Here is a 16,419-nt window from a genome sequence, read left to right as displayed (position 1 = left end):
GATAAACAGATGAGTCGTGCCATGCTTAATAGGGTCCAATGTCCTGTTTACTTCATGGTTATAGTTCACAAAAAAAGGAATACCATCTTACAGGCTCTACACCCATGGTGGATCCCTGAAATAGTATCAATGGTGCTGTAAATGCAAGTATGCACAGCAGAAAACCATGAGTAAAAGTTTCAGTTTCAAACTAGAGTTCATGGAGTAATGATGATGCAGCCCAAAAAGCTTAGTACGGTAGAGCTGGAAATCAGGGAACTCAATTGAGAGTTGATACAAACAATATGCTGGGAGCAGCAGTAAGAGAAAGAAGAGTCTCCCAATTCTTAAGGAGCACATCCTGAAGGAGAGTACAGATGGAACTGAAGAAGTCTATTGCAATCGAAGGGATCAAGGATCCGTGTCTGAGGGCTCTGTATCTGACCATTATAGAGCTTTCCTGAGGCATCTGACATATTTAAGGAAAAATGGAGGAGGAGGGGGATACGATGGGATGTCAATAGGATCCTGGAGCAGATAATATAGATTCACATTCAGCGCTTTCAGAAATATGCATGAAGACAGGTCAAAAAGCATGAGTAGAATCCCAGATGTTTCGGGATTGAGAGTAGAGAATGACACGGGGAGCGATCCCTGCAGCGAACCGCTGCGTGGCTGCGGTTTGGCTGCGGGTTATGGTGACCTCATTAGCAAATCGCCGCAGACGCGGGGACAAATCCCTTCACCGACCGCAAAAACGGTGAATAGATTTGTCCCCGCAGGCCAATGTCCCCCCCTCTAGGAACCGCAATTTACCTGTGTTTTCACCGTGCTCCTCATTTGTCATATCAACCCTTCCTGCCAATAGAACCCGCCCCCCCCCCCCGACGATCGCCCTCACTGGTAGGAGGGTGCCCAACCCCTCCTGCCGGCACCCCCAACGGCCCCCTATATCGCCAATAGGAGGGTGCCCAACCCCTCCTGCCGGTCCCTCCCCCAACAAACCCCGCCATCCCGAAACACCACCCTTAGTCTTACTTTCCAAGTTGGACCGGACAGCTCCTCGCTCGTCTGGCCAGCAGGCCTGCCTCCGTCCAAATGAGGCGGGCCCGCCCCTCCCCTCCCCTGCCTAACCCACAGGATCCTAGGGCCTGATTGGCCCAAGCACCTAAGGCCCCTCCTATAGCGGGAGTGGCTTTAGGTGCCTAGACCAATCAGGCCCTAGGATCCTGTGGGTTGGGCAGGGTAGGGGCGGGCCCGCCTCATTTGGACGGAGGCAAGCCTGCTGGCCATACGTGTGAGGAGCCGTCCGGTCCAACTTGGAAAGTAAGACTAAGGGGGTTCCGGGGTGGGAGGGTTCGTTGGGGGGGGGGGGGTCCAGCAGGAGGGGTTGGGTACCCTCCTGCCGGCGATCTTAGGGGAGGCCATTGGGAGGACCGGCAGGAGGGGTTGGGTACCCTTCTGCTGCGATTGTCGGGAGGGCCGTTGGGGGGGTCTACAGGAGGGGTTGGGTGCCCTCCTGCCGTGATCGCTGGGGGGAGGGGAGACTTGCAGCCGTAGCCGCGGTCACTATGCTAATCACGGCAGGGAGATCTTTGCCGCGATTAGGTACAGCGGCCGCGTCTACTTACCATATAGGCTAACATTGTAAGCATTTAAAGTACATGTCGTGTTTGTTTTTGCATTGCTAGCCCCAGGGGTGGTGGAAGATTAGTGATTGAAAAACTGTATGAAAAATAACTATTTTAAATTTAGTGATCAAAATGTGTCAGTTTTGAGAATTTATATTAATTAATTTTTTCTCTGCGTGTTTTGTTTTTGTATAGTTATTAACTAATATTTAACTAAGTTTTAAAGTTTTAAAGAATGTTTCCTTTATACGTAAATAAAGAAAAGTGAATGGGATTGCAGTGGCGGTGACGGGGCGGTGAATGGGGTGGCAGTGGCGGTGACGGGGCGGTGAAGAGGATGGTGAGACGGGGACGGGGCGGTGACGGGGATGGTGAGACGGGGACGGGGCGGTGACGGGGATGGTGAGACGGGGACGGGGCGGTGACGGGGACCAATTTTTTCACCGTGTCATTCTCTAATTGAGAGCGTCAATAAGTATTCTTTCAAGAGTCTGATGGGGAGTGTCAATGTCTACTAGAAGAGCATTGATAGCGACGTGTTGTATGTTGCTAGCTGGTACAGAAGGTGCAGCAGGTGTCGAAGTGTGGTTGCCTTAATAGGCGATGCGCTTCAGAAATGACAGCCTGCATTGATCGACAAGAGGTATACATCAAATAGACTCAATGCTAATATGCCACTGACACTCTTTGATGTCGATGTCCGCAGGTATCACACTACAGAAAAATGGCTGGAAATTCGACTCCAGGCCTAATATTTCTAAAAGAGAGGAAGAAAACATTGTGATAGTGTGTTATTTATTTTTTTTCTCCTTTATGTGTTTGTCTAGCCCCAGAGTCAGGGCCAGCCAACAGGGACAAAGGTTTGAAAATTGTCTGAGGGCCCCTTGACACCGAAAAATATTAATTTAATTTTTAAAAATAAAATAGAATAAAGAAGAAGTACGAAAATAATTGAAATTGATTGAAAAAAGAAGTGGGAAGGCAAACTCGAGGGAACGAAGTTGAGATACATCTTCTTCACTTAACAGAAAGCGAAAAACTGACGACCTCGTAAGCCAGCATTGGGCAGGAAGGCACCTGCGCATTGGGCAGTCTCGAAGCTTTGTTAAAAGCTTAAAGTGACCTTATTCTTTTACCACTGGTCCGTACCGGGCTCCCACATGTGAGAATATGCTGCCTGCTTGTCTAGGGATAAATATTTTTACAAGATTTTTGCATAAAATAATGTTGGAGAATAAATGATAAAAGACTTACGATTATAGTAGGATTAAAGAAGTCAAATTAGTGTGCTGATTTCAGCACTAAGGGCCCCTTTTACAAAGCCAAGGTAACAAGTCCCAGAATGGCAAATGGTGCAAAATTCATAGAAATTGATGGGCTTTGTTGCATTTGTTGCACCGGGAATCACTAGCGTGGCTTTGTAAAAGAGGCTCTAAGTGAAATTGCTTCATATATTGAGTATGACTCACTGCCCTTTAAATGATGGTCCTACCACACATATACAAAAAAAGAGTGAACAAATATTTAAAAGAATTACATCATTATAGGTTCATTTTGAATAGCATTAGTTGTTTTGAAATTATTATATGGTTGGAGTGCTTTAAAGGTTTTTGCAATATTCAGGCCTTCACTTCCTTTAAAATAAAAGATATACATTTTAAAATATACCAACAGGACAGCTCTACATCAACCCCTCAACTCACCCTGAGCAACAGATTCCAGATTCTTCAGGAAGGAACTGCTGATGAGGAACAGGAGCAGGAACAGGAGCAGGCCCAACACACAGCTTCATCTCCAGGGACATCCGACCTACTCCCCCCGAAGAAGTGCAGAGTAATAGTCATCGGGGACTCCATGCTGAGAGGCACAGAGGGACCCATTTGCAGGCCGGACATGCAATCGAGGGAGGTCTGCTGTCTGCCTGGAGCCAGAATACGAGATGTCACCGCCAGTCTGGGTAGACTACTCACACCCCATGACCACTTTCCTATGCTTCTTGTCCACATAGGAACAAACGACACTGCCAGGAACACCCCGGAGATCATCACCAGAGATTTTGGAGCACTGGGTGAGAGGCTGAAGCAGACAGGAGGCAGGTGGTCTTCTCATTGATCCTCCCAGTTAGAGGCAAGAGAAGAGCCAGAGATGAACGTATCCTGAGGGTCAATGAGTGGCTACAGGGATGGTGCCGGGATATGAACTTCGGATTCCTCAACCACGGAGAAGCGCTCCAAGGACTTCAGGGACCAGTAGGGGTAAGAAGGTCTTCAGACACTGACTAGCCCGCCTGCTTCGCAGAGCTTTAAACTAGGTAAGTCGGGGGAGAGTACCCACTCACTTACTGGTGCAGTAAGGAACTATCCTGGTGAGGTGAGTCAAAACACCGCTTCTATGTCCAAGGTAAGTACCCACATTGCAAACAGTTCTCTAGGGGTCACACCAACTCAGGAAGGAAATGCCTCACAGGGACGTAGCAAACATAAGGTATGGAGGGCCATGTATGTTAATGCAAACAGTTTAGGCAATAAAATTCTGGAATTGGAGACTGAAATAAGAAATGCCAACCTAGACGTGGTGGCGATATCCGAAACTTGGTTCACGGACTCACATGGGTGGGATATGGCTATACCGGGTTACAATTTAATTCGTCAGGACAGAGAGGACAGGTTAGGCGGAGGGGTAGCACTATACATCAAAGAGGACATCAAAACCACCAGGATCACAGAGGTCAAGTACACCGGGGAGTCCCTCTGGGTAAACCTGGCAAGAGGCAGTGAAAAATGCCTGTATCTAGGTGTGGTATATAGACCCCCAAGACAACTGGAAACCATGGACGCAGAACTAATTGAAGACATAGAGAATATCACTCTACGGGGCAACGCTGTACTGCTAGGGGACTTCAATATGCCTGATGCAGATGGGAACACATTTTCAGCGACAACCAGCGCCAGAAGGAGGCTATTAACCTCCATAAGGGGAGCACGTCTCAAACAGATGGTAACGGAGCCCACTAGGGCCCAGGCGATCCTCGACCTGGTACTCACCAATGGGGAAAGTGTCTCAGAGGTCTCGGTAGGAGATGCGCTAGCCTCCAGCGACCATAATATAGTATGGTTCAACCTTAGGAAAGGCTTTCCTAAATCAAGCACAAGAACAAAAACAAAGGTACTCAATTTCCGGGGAACTGACTTCGCATGCATGGGAGATTTTGTCCACTGGACGCTGCAGGACCAAGCAGAGACCGGTGATGTGGAAGCTATGTGGTCAACCCTGAAATCAACCATACACGAAGCAACTAGCCGCTTCATTAAGGCAGTAAATAAACGACAAAGAAACAATAAACCTCAATGGTTCACCACGGAAATCTCGCTACTCGTTAAGGAGAAGAAAAAAGCATTTCTTTCCTACAAGCGCTCGGGGGAAAGAGTAGCTAACGTAGAATATAGGACCAGGTCTACAGCGGTCAAAACGGCAGTTAGGGAGACCAAATTTAGAATGGAAGAAACTCTGGCAAAAAACATTAAGAAAGGGGACAAATCCTTCTTCGGGTATATTAGTGATAGGAAAAGGAACACAGGAGGGATAGTACGCCTTAAAAGACCGGACGGAAGTTACGTGGAAGCAGATTCCGATAAAGCCGAACTACTGAATGAATACTTCTGCTCGGTCTTCATCTGCGAGGCACCGGGACATGGTCCACAATTGAAGGCGAAGCAAAACGCGGAAGACCCTTTTCAGAATTTTGAGTTCACTCCTGGTGAAGTTTACAGCGAACTGACAAGACTCAAGGTGAACAAAGCCATGGGACCTGACAATCTACACCCAAGAGTGCTCAGAGAGTTGAGTAATGTCCTGGCAGAACCGTTGGCCGTGCTCTACAATCTCTCCTTGAGCATGGGGAAAGTTCCCCTGGACTGGAAAACAGCTAACGTTGTTCCTCTGCACAAAAAGGGCTGCAGGGCAGAGGCTGCGAATTACAGACCGGTGAGTCTCACATCAATAGTGTGTAAACTCATGGAAACACTAATTAAACGCAAATTGGACATGGTCTTGAATGAGGGGAATCTTCGGGATCCCAGTCAACATGGTTTCACTAAGGGTAGGTCCTGCCAATCCAATCTCATAAGCTTCTTTGATTGGGTAACAAGAAAGCTGGACTTGGGAGAGTCTTTGGACGTCGTGTACCTGGACTTCAGTAAAGCTTTTGACAGCGTCCCACACCGCAGGTTGCTAAGCAAGATGAAATCGATGGGATTAGGAGAGATAATAACAGCATGGGTCAAGGATTGGCTAAGTGGCAGACTTCAGAGAGTGATGGTCAACGGTACCCCCTCTAAAACATCAGAGGTGACCAGCAGAGTGCCACAGGGCTCAGTCCAGGGTCCACTCCTTTTCAACACATTCAGGGGCTTTGAGGTAAAATAACATTATTCGCTAATGACGCCAAACTATGTAACATAGTAGGTGATTGCAATTTAAAAAATAATATGGAGCAGGACCTGCTTACTTTTGAAAGTTGGTCTTCAACCTGGCAACTAGGCTTCAATGCTAAGAAGTGCAAGGTCATGCACCTCGGAAGCGGTAATCCATGCAGGACGTACTCCTTGAATGGAGAAATTTTAACTAGGACTTCAGCAGAACGAGATTTAGGAGTAATCATCAGTGCAGACATGAAAACTGCCAATCAAGTGGAGAAGGCTTCATCCAAGGCAAGGCGGATGATGGGTTGTATTAATAGAAGTTTCATCAGCCGGAAGCCATAATGCCATTGTACAGGGCCATGGTGAGACCTTATCTGAAATACTGTGTACAATTCTGGAGGCCACATTACCGTAAAGATGTGCGCATAATTGAATCGGTTCAGCGGATGGCCACCAGGACGACTACAGGCCTCAAGGGTCTCTCGTAGGAAGAGAGGCTGAACAAATTACAGCTCTACACTCTCGAAGAACGTGGGGAGACATGATTGAGACATTTAAGTACATCACAGGACGTGTCGAGGTAGAAGATGATATTTTCTTTCTCAAAGGACCCTCGGCCACAAGAGGACATCCGCTCAAACTCAAGGGTGGGAAATTTCATAGCGACTCCAGAAAGTATTTTTTCACGGAGAGAGTGGTGGATCATTGGAATAAGCTTCCAGTGCAGGTGATCGAGGCAAGCAGCGTATCAGACTTTAAGAACAAATGGGATGCCTATGTCGGATCCCTACGAAGGTTAAGTTAAGGAATTGGGTTATTAGGGCATAGACTAAGGGGTGGGTCAGTAGGGTGGGCAGACTTGATGGGCTATAGCCCTTTTCTGCCGTCATCTTTCTATGTTTCTAACATTCCTATGCTGCCACAAAAAGACATTCATGTTCCTTTTTCTGCCTTATTCACAATTTGGGTATTTCAGTTTGTAAAATGGATGTTCTTGCTGCATGTAGCCAGCACTCAGACGAATGAGCCCAGATTCTGTATAGGACACCCGATCTCAGAAACCGATGGGCATTTTATACAGATTCGGGCCTAAGGCTGCCAAAAATAAACCCGATTCTGTAACTGACGTCCATGTTACAGATGTCGGTTAAAGAACCGGGTTATTGTAGATGTGGTCGCTACATTTATCGCGGCAAGGGATCTCCCTGACGAAATAAGTATAGCGGCCGCAGCTGTGGCTGCCAGTCCCCCCATCTCCCTGAATGAAAGCCCAAAACACCCCCACCCCTCCCCGAAGATCACCAGCAGGAGGGTGTTCAATCCTTCCTTCCAGAACCCCCCAAACTCCCCCGCCCCTCCCCGAAGATCGCCCGCTGGAGGGTGTCTAATCACTGGCAGGAGGGTGCCCAATCCCTCCTGCTGGACCCTCCCAACAAAGACCCCCTCCCCAGACCCCACCAACGAAACCCCTAATTACCCCAAACCCTGGCTAACCTTGAATATTGGACGGACGGGCCTTCCCATCATCTGGCCAGCAGGAACACCTCCATCGAAATGAGGCGGGCCTGCCCTTTCCGGTCCATCCCAGAGGAGCTTGAGGCCTGGGCCAATCAGGCCTTAGGCTCTCTGGGATGGACCGGAAGGGGCAGGCCTGCCTCATTTCAACGGAAGACCCAGCCAGCTGGCCAACATTCAAGGTTAGTCGGGGGGGGGGGTATTGGGGGTTCTGGGGAGGGGGGGGAGTTTCATTTGGGGGGTCCAGCAGAAGGGATTGGGCACCCTCCTGCCAGCGATCTTCGGGGAGGGGTAGGGGGTGTTCAGGGGGATCTGGCAGGAGGGATTGGACTCCCTCCTGCCAGCAATCTTCGGGGATGGGTGGGGGGCACTGTTCCCTCTAAGCTGTGTGCTTGTGCACGCGCACACAACTTGCCGAACCCGCGCACACAAATTAAATTAGCGCGCACAAAAAAATAAATTTTTGCCTAAAATGATTTTGACTGCTAAAATGAAATGTTGCAGAAGACCAGCTGTTCCGATTTCCCATTTATCACATTTATTGAAGCGCTATAATATAAATTTTAAGTCATTCACGTGATTCTGTTATCTTTGGCAGTTGAACTTGACACCCTATGGCCCATAGGATATGAAACACTTCCGATTCTTTGACTTCCTGAAGTTCCGCCATATTGTTTATGTCATGGAATCGTAGTGTGCAGCGTGGTACTGCGGTTGTATAACTGTATTTGTTTATTAAATTGCAACCAGATATAACTCTTAAAATGTCTAAACCGCGAATGGTGAAAAGTGTAAAATGCAAGAGAGCTGCAACAGCTTTTAGGTCTGAATGGCTTGAAGAAATTGCTGAAACGGAGACACCGAAATCTCGAAATACAATGCGTGTTCGACTGTGTGAAATATTTACCTATGACGAAGTTGTGTGTTGTTATTGTCAAGATGCCAAAGCTACTGGAAAAATATGGGATGATGTTTGGAAACTGGACTTTCTGAAATGCCATCTATCAAGCAAATCTCATATTGACAGTATTAGGAAACTCAGAAGTAAAAATCTGAATTTAAGAGGGGGACTGGTTAACATGTTGCTTGTAAGCCCAACCAAAAAAGAAAACAGGCAAATTAGTAATGAACGAAAGCGTTCCAGTCCTGATGAAATTAAGGTTCTTGTCGACAGTGTTGTGCTGGCCATTAAGATGAATATCTCATTGCTCTCTGTTCAAGATATCAATGAGCACATGGTGAAGTATGTTAGTATACCTGATAGCTGGAGAAGCAAAAACTATGCGTTTGAATTTCTTGGAATTATCAATGGCATCGTGCAAGATGATCGTATGTCAGACATTAAATTAGCAACATATCATACGTTAACTGTTGATGAAAGCACAGACATTTTTGTCAACAAGTACTTAATACTCTACTTTAAGTATTGGCCAGTCAATTCAAATGAGTATAGGACATCATTTGGTGGGATGCTACAGTTGGAAGCATGTGATGCTACATCAATAGTAACAGCAATTAGGGAATTATATAGGAAACATGAACTTGACCTGAATAAAATGGTTATGTTCACCTCTGATGGTGCCTCTGTTATGTTGGGCAAAATAGATGGTGTTGCAGCACAGCTGAGAAAAGACATTCCACATTTAGTGCAGCAACATTGTGTTACACATTGGGAAGATTTGGGACTTTCTGATTTATGGAAAGAAGTAAAATTGATGAAAGAAGTAGAAACTGTATTGAGAACTGTGTACACGGTGTTATGTCGGTCTTCTACTAAACGATGCAAATTTCAAGAAATAGCAGATGCATCTGAATGTGAATCAATTGCTTTCAGACCTCTGAATGAAGTGTGCTGGTTATCTAGACACTTTGCACTTAAAGCAATTATTCGAAATTATGATCCCCTGTTAAAATATTTTGAAGAAGACAAAGATAATGATCCTATTGCAAAGTACTGCTATAAGAAGCTGAACAGTGAACAATTTCATATTACACTTGAAGTTTTGAATGATGTCTTATCAGAACTGGCTTCCTTAACCATGGCATTTCAAAAACGTGGTTTGACACCATTGGAAGCTTATCATCTTGCACAGGGTAAATTGAACAAACTTCAAATGCAATACTTAGGCAACAAGATTAAGTGGAGTGATAAAGTCAACAGTCTTCTTGACAAAAGGAGAAAAAGTTTCAGTGGATAGTAATTCCTTATTAACCTTCATCAACATCCTATGTTTGCTTCTGGGTGAAAGATTTCTTGAAAATGAAGTTGAGGAATGGTCTGCTTTTGACTGTACAGCAATATCACAATGCGACTTTGACTTCGGAAATGGACATATCAGATCTCTTTGTTTAAAGTGTAAACAATTTCTTCCGGAGGAAAGTGTTATTATTCAGCAATACAATGACTTTAAATTCCTTGTTGCAGAAAAAATCAAAAGCAATCTGATAAACAGCTTTCCAGATATGACAAAATTTGCATTTCAGAATGATCAATTTGCAGATTTAGCAAAATTGATGGACATTGGTGCCACATTCTTAGCATCTAGTTCAGATTGTGAGCGTGGTTTTAGTCTAATGAACAATTTGAAGACTAAACAAAGGAATCGTTTACATTTAGAGCATTTGGAAATGCTGATGCGTGTTAAGAGTCACCTTCAAGATGGAGGCTCAACAGATCTTGACAGAATTTATTCGGACTGGATAAATCTGAAAGATCACAGGGAAAAACTTTGAAAACTAAATTGCTGTTATTTTCTAAATTTTAAGTATAAAGTACAATGATACCTTATTTATAGGTAGCGCTCAATGAAACATTTCAATGAAACATAATTTATGTATATTGAAATGAGACTTTATGTTACATAAAGTGTAACTAACATAAAGTGTAACTAAAATTACATTGTGGTTTCGTTAATTCAGACTAAACTCAAAGACCTGCCCATAAATGACCATAACTGAACTCCGGGCCCTCTGGCAATCATTTTTATAGCGCACACAAATTTAGTTTTTCTTTAAAATGCGCACAGATGAATTTTTTTGCGCACACAGCCTATGAAAAATTAGAGGGAACATTGGTGGGGAGGGGGGGGTGTTCCATGGAGGAGGGACTGGGCATGCCTCCTGCCGCATTCGTCCGGGGGGGGGGGGTGAGAGGACTGGCGGCTACAGCTGCGGCTGCTATACTTATCGCAGCAGGGAGATCCCTTGCCGCGATAAGTGTAGCAGCCATGTCTACTTACAATGTAGGCCAGCATTTTGCTTGCCTACATTGTATGCATTTTGCTGGTCTACACTGTACGCATTTTGCTGGCCTACACTGTACGCATCTCCTGCTGGCCTAGGGAGATTCGTACAGCCGCCTAGGGGAACATTTTTTTAAAAAACGTGCAGCCCAAATGGCTGGTTAGACAGCTGTAGGACGCCTACAGCTGCCTATAATCGGGACGCAGTTTACAGAATCCGGGCCTTATTGTCTCATGTATTTTAGAACAGGTTATATGTCAGCATATCCTGTTTTAAAATATGAGAAATGGACATCCATATTTGACAAGCAGATGTGGACGTCCATATTCTGAGTTGGACATCCTTTTTAAAGTTTCCCTCTATATGTAATACATATATTCAATACGCCTGTAATTTAAATGCGGGTGCCAACATCTAAATAGTTGACACTAATAGTTGACAATACCCCAAGAACACAAAAATATCTATTAATACACAGTTAAAGAAAAATTATACTTTGCTTGTTGGTTAATAGATTTGTTGTATTTGAATTGCACTGTACCTTGTCAGAATATAAGGTGAAAATGAGGCTGGATTATCCTGTTCTGAAAACAAAGGCATCGATCCTCCCATTATTTGAAGACGCAAATATAAAATCAGAATCACCTTCAGAAAAAGGAAAGCATCTTTTCAAATACATGCACTGTTAAAACAATAATTTTGCTTTATTTGTGAATTGCTAACATTTGGGATATTTGCTACATAACAAATGCTCCATAAAATAATATGCTGTTTGTTATGCAATAATTCTAATATAAAATATTTTTACAAGGAACTAATGCAGACCTTATATGTTAGGAAAAGAATTTACTGAAGTAGATTTTCACATTTCAGAGGTTCTCTCTTTTTGAATGAACAAACTTAAAAAGGGCCTTGGAGCAATTTGAAACCTTTATGTCAAAGTATAAATGCAGCTTTTGTCTTTTGGTACATTAAACTGCTATGTTCAAAATTATTTTTTTCAACAAATTATCCTTTGAAACGATCCTGGAAAGATTTTACTTCTGTCCATTAAAGGGATGGTATCGGTAGAATTCTACTCTTACTGTATCAAAATAGGTTGTTGGGTTCTTTCCACTGCACTACACTCAAGGTGGGTTACAATATTAAACAATATGCAGTTACAAGTAGGATTTTACTTTTTTTTTTTTTTACTTGAAATTTTATTGAGTTTTAATGAAATACAAAAAGGAAAAAGGTGTACAAGGGTCATAAGAACAATCATATAAAGGCAATAAAAAAGAAATCAGGGATTAATGATAATAGATAATATAATACAGTACAATGGTCAAGCATGTCCAATTATGTTACACAGAAAGGGAAGGTAAAAGTGGTAGGAAGAGAAGACAAGGGGGTGAGGGAAAGAAAAGTAAAGAGGGAGAGAAAAGAGTAAAAAGGGAGGGGAGGAGAGGCTACATGAAGGAAAAAAAGAAGAAAGAAAATCCCTCAGAGGTCAAGGAAAAAAAGGAGAAGGAGAGAAAGCTAGAAGAGAGAATCAAAGAAGGTTAAGATAGTCTATAAAGGCAGACCATTTTAGACAAGCCTTGGAAGACATGGGTGTATAAGTGGAAATCAACATTTCACGTTTATGTTGAAGAAGCACTGACTGAAACCAAAAATGGATTGAAATAGATTCAAATGACTTCCAATTAGAGAGAATAAGTCTTAATGCTATAATAAGATTATCAAATAAAGTGTGTTTAGTTTGAGGTAAGTTAAGCATAGGAACCTCGGATTTTAGTAAAATAATTGAAGGAGAAAGAGCAGCTTGGATGTTAAAAATCCGACTGAGATGAGACCATATGTCCGACCAGAAGGATTGAAGTAGAGGACATTCATACAACAAATGAAGCAATGTGCCAGGGAGAGATTTACAATTCCAACATCTATTTGATGGAAGGAGACCAGCAATATGTAGCTTTTGGGGCATCTAGTTCATTCTATGATGTAAGAAAAACATTGATTGGGTCGAGTTTGCAGAGGAAACTCTTTTGATGACTATAGACCAAAGAGTCGTCCATTGCCTGTCTGATATTGGGTGTCCTACATCAAGTTCCCAGGTTTTACATAGTGTCACCTGCCGGGGTCTCTGGAAGCTTGTGGAAGACCACCAACAGGCGGCAGCACGACCCTGGCGTGGCTCCCAATGTGGGAGATCTTACTGATGTCCAATACCTTGCTTTCGCTATAATAAACACCAGCGAAAGCCAATTCAAATCAAAAAGTCAAAGATTTAATTGTCACCAAAAAACAAAAAAATAGAAAACCAAAATCATACAAGGAAGCACTAGCACTATCTTCCTTTTGCTTCCAAGGAAAAAGGTTTCTATCCTCCCAAAACAGTTCAATGGAAGAACAGCAGTTCTTATATTAGGTAAGTCCATAGAAGTCCACAATAAAGGTTCTAGCGGCTTCACCCAGCACTGAACCACACTTTCAGCAAGAAAAAACAAAACTAGTCCCAAAAAGGAAAAATCCTCAAGAATAATCTTGAGTCATAAGAACATAAGAAATGCCATCTCCGGATCAGACCCATGGTCCATCGAGTCCGGCGATCCGCACACGCGGAGGCCCAGTCAGGTATACACCTGATGTAGTTTTAGTCACCCATATCCCTCTATGCCTCTCGTAAGGAGATGTGCATCTAATTTGCCTTTGAATCGTAGCACAGTGGATTCCTTAATAACCTCCTTTGGGAGAGCATTCCAGGCGTCTACCACTCGCTGCGTGAAGCAGAACTTCCGGACATTTGTCCTGGACTTGCCCCCCCTTAGCTTTAAACCATGTCCTCTTGTCCTGTCGCGTTGGACAATGTAAATAATTTATTTTCCTGCTCTATTTTATCGATGCCTTTCAGCATTTTGAACATCTCGATCATGTCCCCTCGCAGCCTCCTCTTCTCAAGGGAGAACAGTCCCAGTTTCTTGAGTCGTTCCTCATATTCCAAGTTCTCCATACCTCTTATTAGCTTCGTTGCTCGTCTCTGCACCCTCTCTAACAGTTTTATATCCTTCTTTAGGTTGGGAGACCAATGTTGGACACAGTATTCCAAGTGTGGTCTGACCATTGCTCTATAAAGCGGCATTATGACTTTCTCCGATCTACTCATGATTCCTTTCTTTATCATGCCTAACATTCTGTTTGCTTTCTTTGCCGCTGCCGCGCATTGTGCCGATGGCTTCAGGGTCCTATCTATCAGTACACCCAGGTCCTTTTCTTGTTCGCTCTTACCCAGAGTTGCGCCTGACATTCTATACTCGTGTTCCTTATTCTTACTACCTAAATGCATTACTTTGCATTTCTCCACGTTGAACTTCATCTGCCATTGCTCTGCCCATTTCTCTAACTGATACAAGTCGCTCTGGAGTTCCTCGCTATCCTCCTGCGATCTGATTGCCCGGCATAGCTTTGTGTCGTCTGCAAACTTAATGATCTCACTGGATATTCCGTCTTCCAGATCATTGATATAAATATTAAATAGGATCGGCCCAAGTACCGAGCCCTGGGGCACACCACTAGTCACTTTCTCCCAGTCTGAGAACTTCCCATTTATGCCCACTCTCTGCTTTCTGTTTTCCAGCCATTTGCCTATCCACCTTTGTATATCTCCCTCTATTCCATGGCTTTGTAGTTTCCTGAGAAGTCTTTCATGTGGAACTTTGTCGAATGCTTTCTGGAAGTCCAAATATATTATGTCCACCGGCATTCCACTATCAATTTGCTTGTTCACGGTCTCAAAAAATTGGAGTAAATTCGTTAAACATGATTTCCCTTTCCTGAACCCATGTTGACTGGGTTTCATCAAGTCGTGTGTATCTAGGTGCCGGACTATGCTATCCTTGATCAGTGCTTCAACCATCTTTCCAGGGACAGACGTAAGGCTCACAGGTCTGTAGTTGCCCGGTTCCCCTCTCGATCCTTTTTTGAAAATTGGCGTGACGTTCGCTATCTTCCAGTCATCTGGTATCTGTCCAGTTCTGATTGTCAGATTGGCAAGTTTTTGCAATAGCTCTCCGATTTCAACCTTCAATTCCTTTAAAACTCTCGGGTGAATTCCATCCGGTCCAGGGGATTTGTCACTTTTAAGTTTGTCGATCTGATAGTATATCTGGTCCAACTCCACTTCAACTGTGGTGAGGCTGTCTTCTATTACTCCACTAAACACTTTCACTGCTTCTGGTATTTTTGCGGTATCCTCCTCCGTAAAGACGGACGCAAAGAAGGAATTTAGTTTGTCTGCAATTTGTTTATCTTCCTTGATGTACCCTTTTCTTCCCTGGTCATCCAGGGGTCCCACCGCCTCTTTTGCTGGTTTTTTCCCTTTCACGTATCTAAAGAAGGGTTTGAAGTTTTTGGCCTCTTGCGCTATTTTTTCCTCATAGTCCTTTTTGGCATCCCTCACCGCCTTGTGACATTTCTTCTGATCATCTTTATGTTTTTTCCACGCTTCGGTTGTTTTCATGTGTTTCCATTTTTTGAAAGAGTCCTTCTTTTCTTTTATGGCTTCCCTCACCTGTCTGGTAAGCCATGCCGGTTCTCCCTTAACTTTTGTTCTCCCCTCTTTGGAGATCCTCGGAATGTGGAGATTTTGTGCTTCTGTGATAGTATTTTTCAGTAGGGACCATGCCTGGTCTACCGTTTCAAGTTTGTCCACCTTTTTCTTGAGACGTTGTTTCACCATGGCTCTCATGTGATCGTATTTGCCCTTTTTAAAGTTTAAGGTTTTGGTTAAGGTTTTGGCACGTTTTCTATTCCCGATGTCAAGCTTAAAGCTGATCACATTGTAATCGCTCGTCCCCAGCGGTACCGTAACTTCTACTTCTTTTGTCGGACCCGTGAGGCCATTTAGTACCAAGTCCAGGGTGGCGTTGCCTCTTGTCAGCTCTTTTACCATTTGTTCCAGGAAGCAATCCCCTAGCGCCTCCAGGAACTTGGCCTCCTTGCCGCAGTTGGAGGTTCCTAGTTTCCAGTCTATCCTCGGGAAATTGAAGTCTCCCAATATTATTACATTGCCCGTCTTGCATTCTTGTTTGATTTCCTCTATCATTTCTGAGTCAGTTTCCTCCGCCTGTCCTGGGGGACGATAGTAAAGGCCAATTTTCGTGTCTGCGCTGTTTTGGCCAGGAATCTTGATCCAGAGGGACTCTAGCTTCTCTTTCGTTTCCGTCGTAGCCACTTCAACAGATTCTACTCCTTCCTGAACATATAGGGCAATACCTCCACCTTTCTGCCCTACTCGATCTCTTCTATATAGTTTGTATCCCTGTAGTACTGTGTCCCATTTGTTTTCTTCATTCCACCATGTTTCTGTTATGCAAATGATTTCCAACTTATCATGTCTTGCTATTGTCTCTAGTTCCCCCATTTTGTTTCCTAGACTTCTAGCATTTGTATACATACATTTGAGTTCTCTTCGTGTTACCTTTTTGGACTTTCTACTCTTTACTGTCTCTACTGTTTCTTTCAAGGTTTCCTTAACCGCTCCAGTGTTGTCTCCCTTGTTTGCTGTGAGGTCGTCCCCTCCTGTGTATGAGTAGTAGCCCATGGTTTCTTCATCGGGGCATCCTGTCGTCCGTGCCATCGACTGGTGG

At 44.1% G+C, this 16,419-nt stretch overlaps 1 protein-coding gene across 1 annotated transcript in view; it reads right to left on the bottom strand.

Annotated features, from left to right (window-relative positions):
- TMTC1 (transmembrane O-mannosyltransferase targeting cadherins 1) overlaps window positions 1-16,419 on the bottom strand; it is a 364,529-nt gene that overhangs the window by 183,435 nt on the left and 164,675 nt on the right. Inside the window, exon 7 of the mRNA XM_033953227.1 lies at window positions 11,331-11,434. Within this exon, the coding sequence (XP_033809118.1) occupies window positions 11,331-11,434 (104 nt within the window). The remainder of the gene's footprint in view (window positions 1-11,330; window positions 11,435-16,419) is intronic.

Source organism: Geotrypetes seraphini, chromosome 7 (genome assembly GCF_902459505.1).
Source record: "Geotrypetes seraphini chromosome 7, aGeoSer1.1, whole genome shotgun sequence".
NCBI classification, from domain to species: domain Eukaryota; kingdom Metazoa; phylum Chordata; class Amphibia; order Gymnophiona; family Dermophiidae; genus Geotrypetes; species Geotrypetes seraphini.
This window is presented reverse-complemented; position numbering and strand designations above follow the sequence as displayed.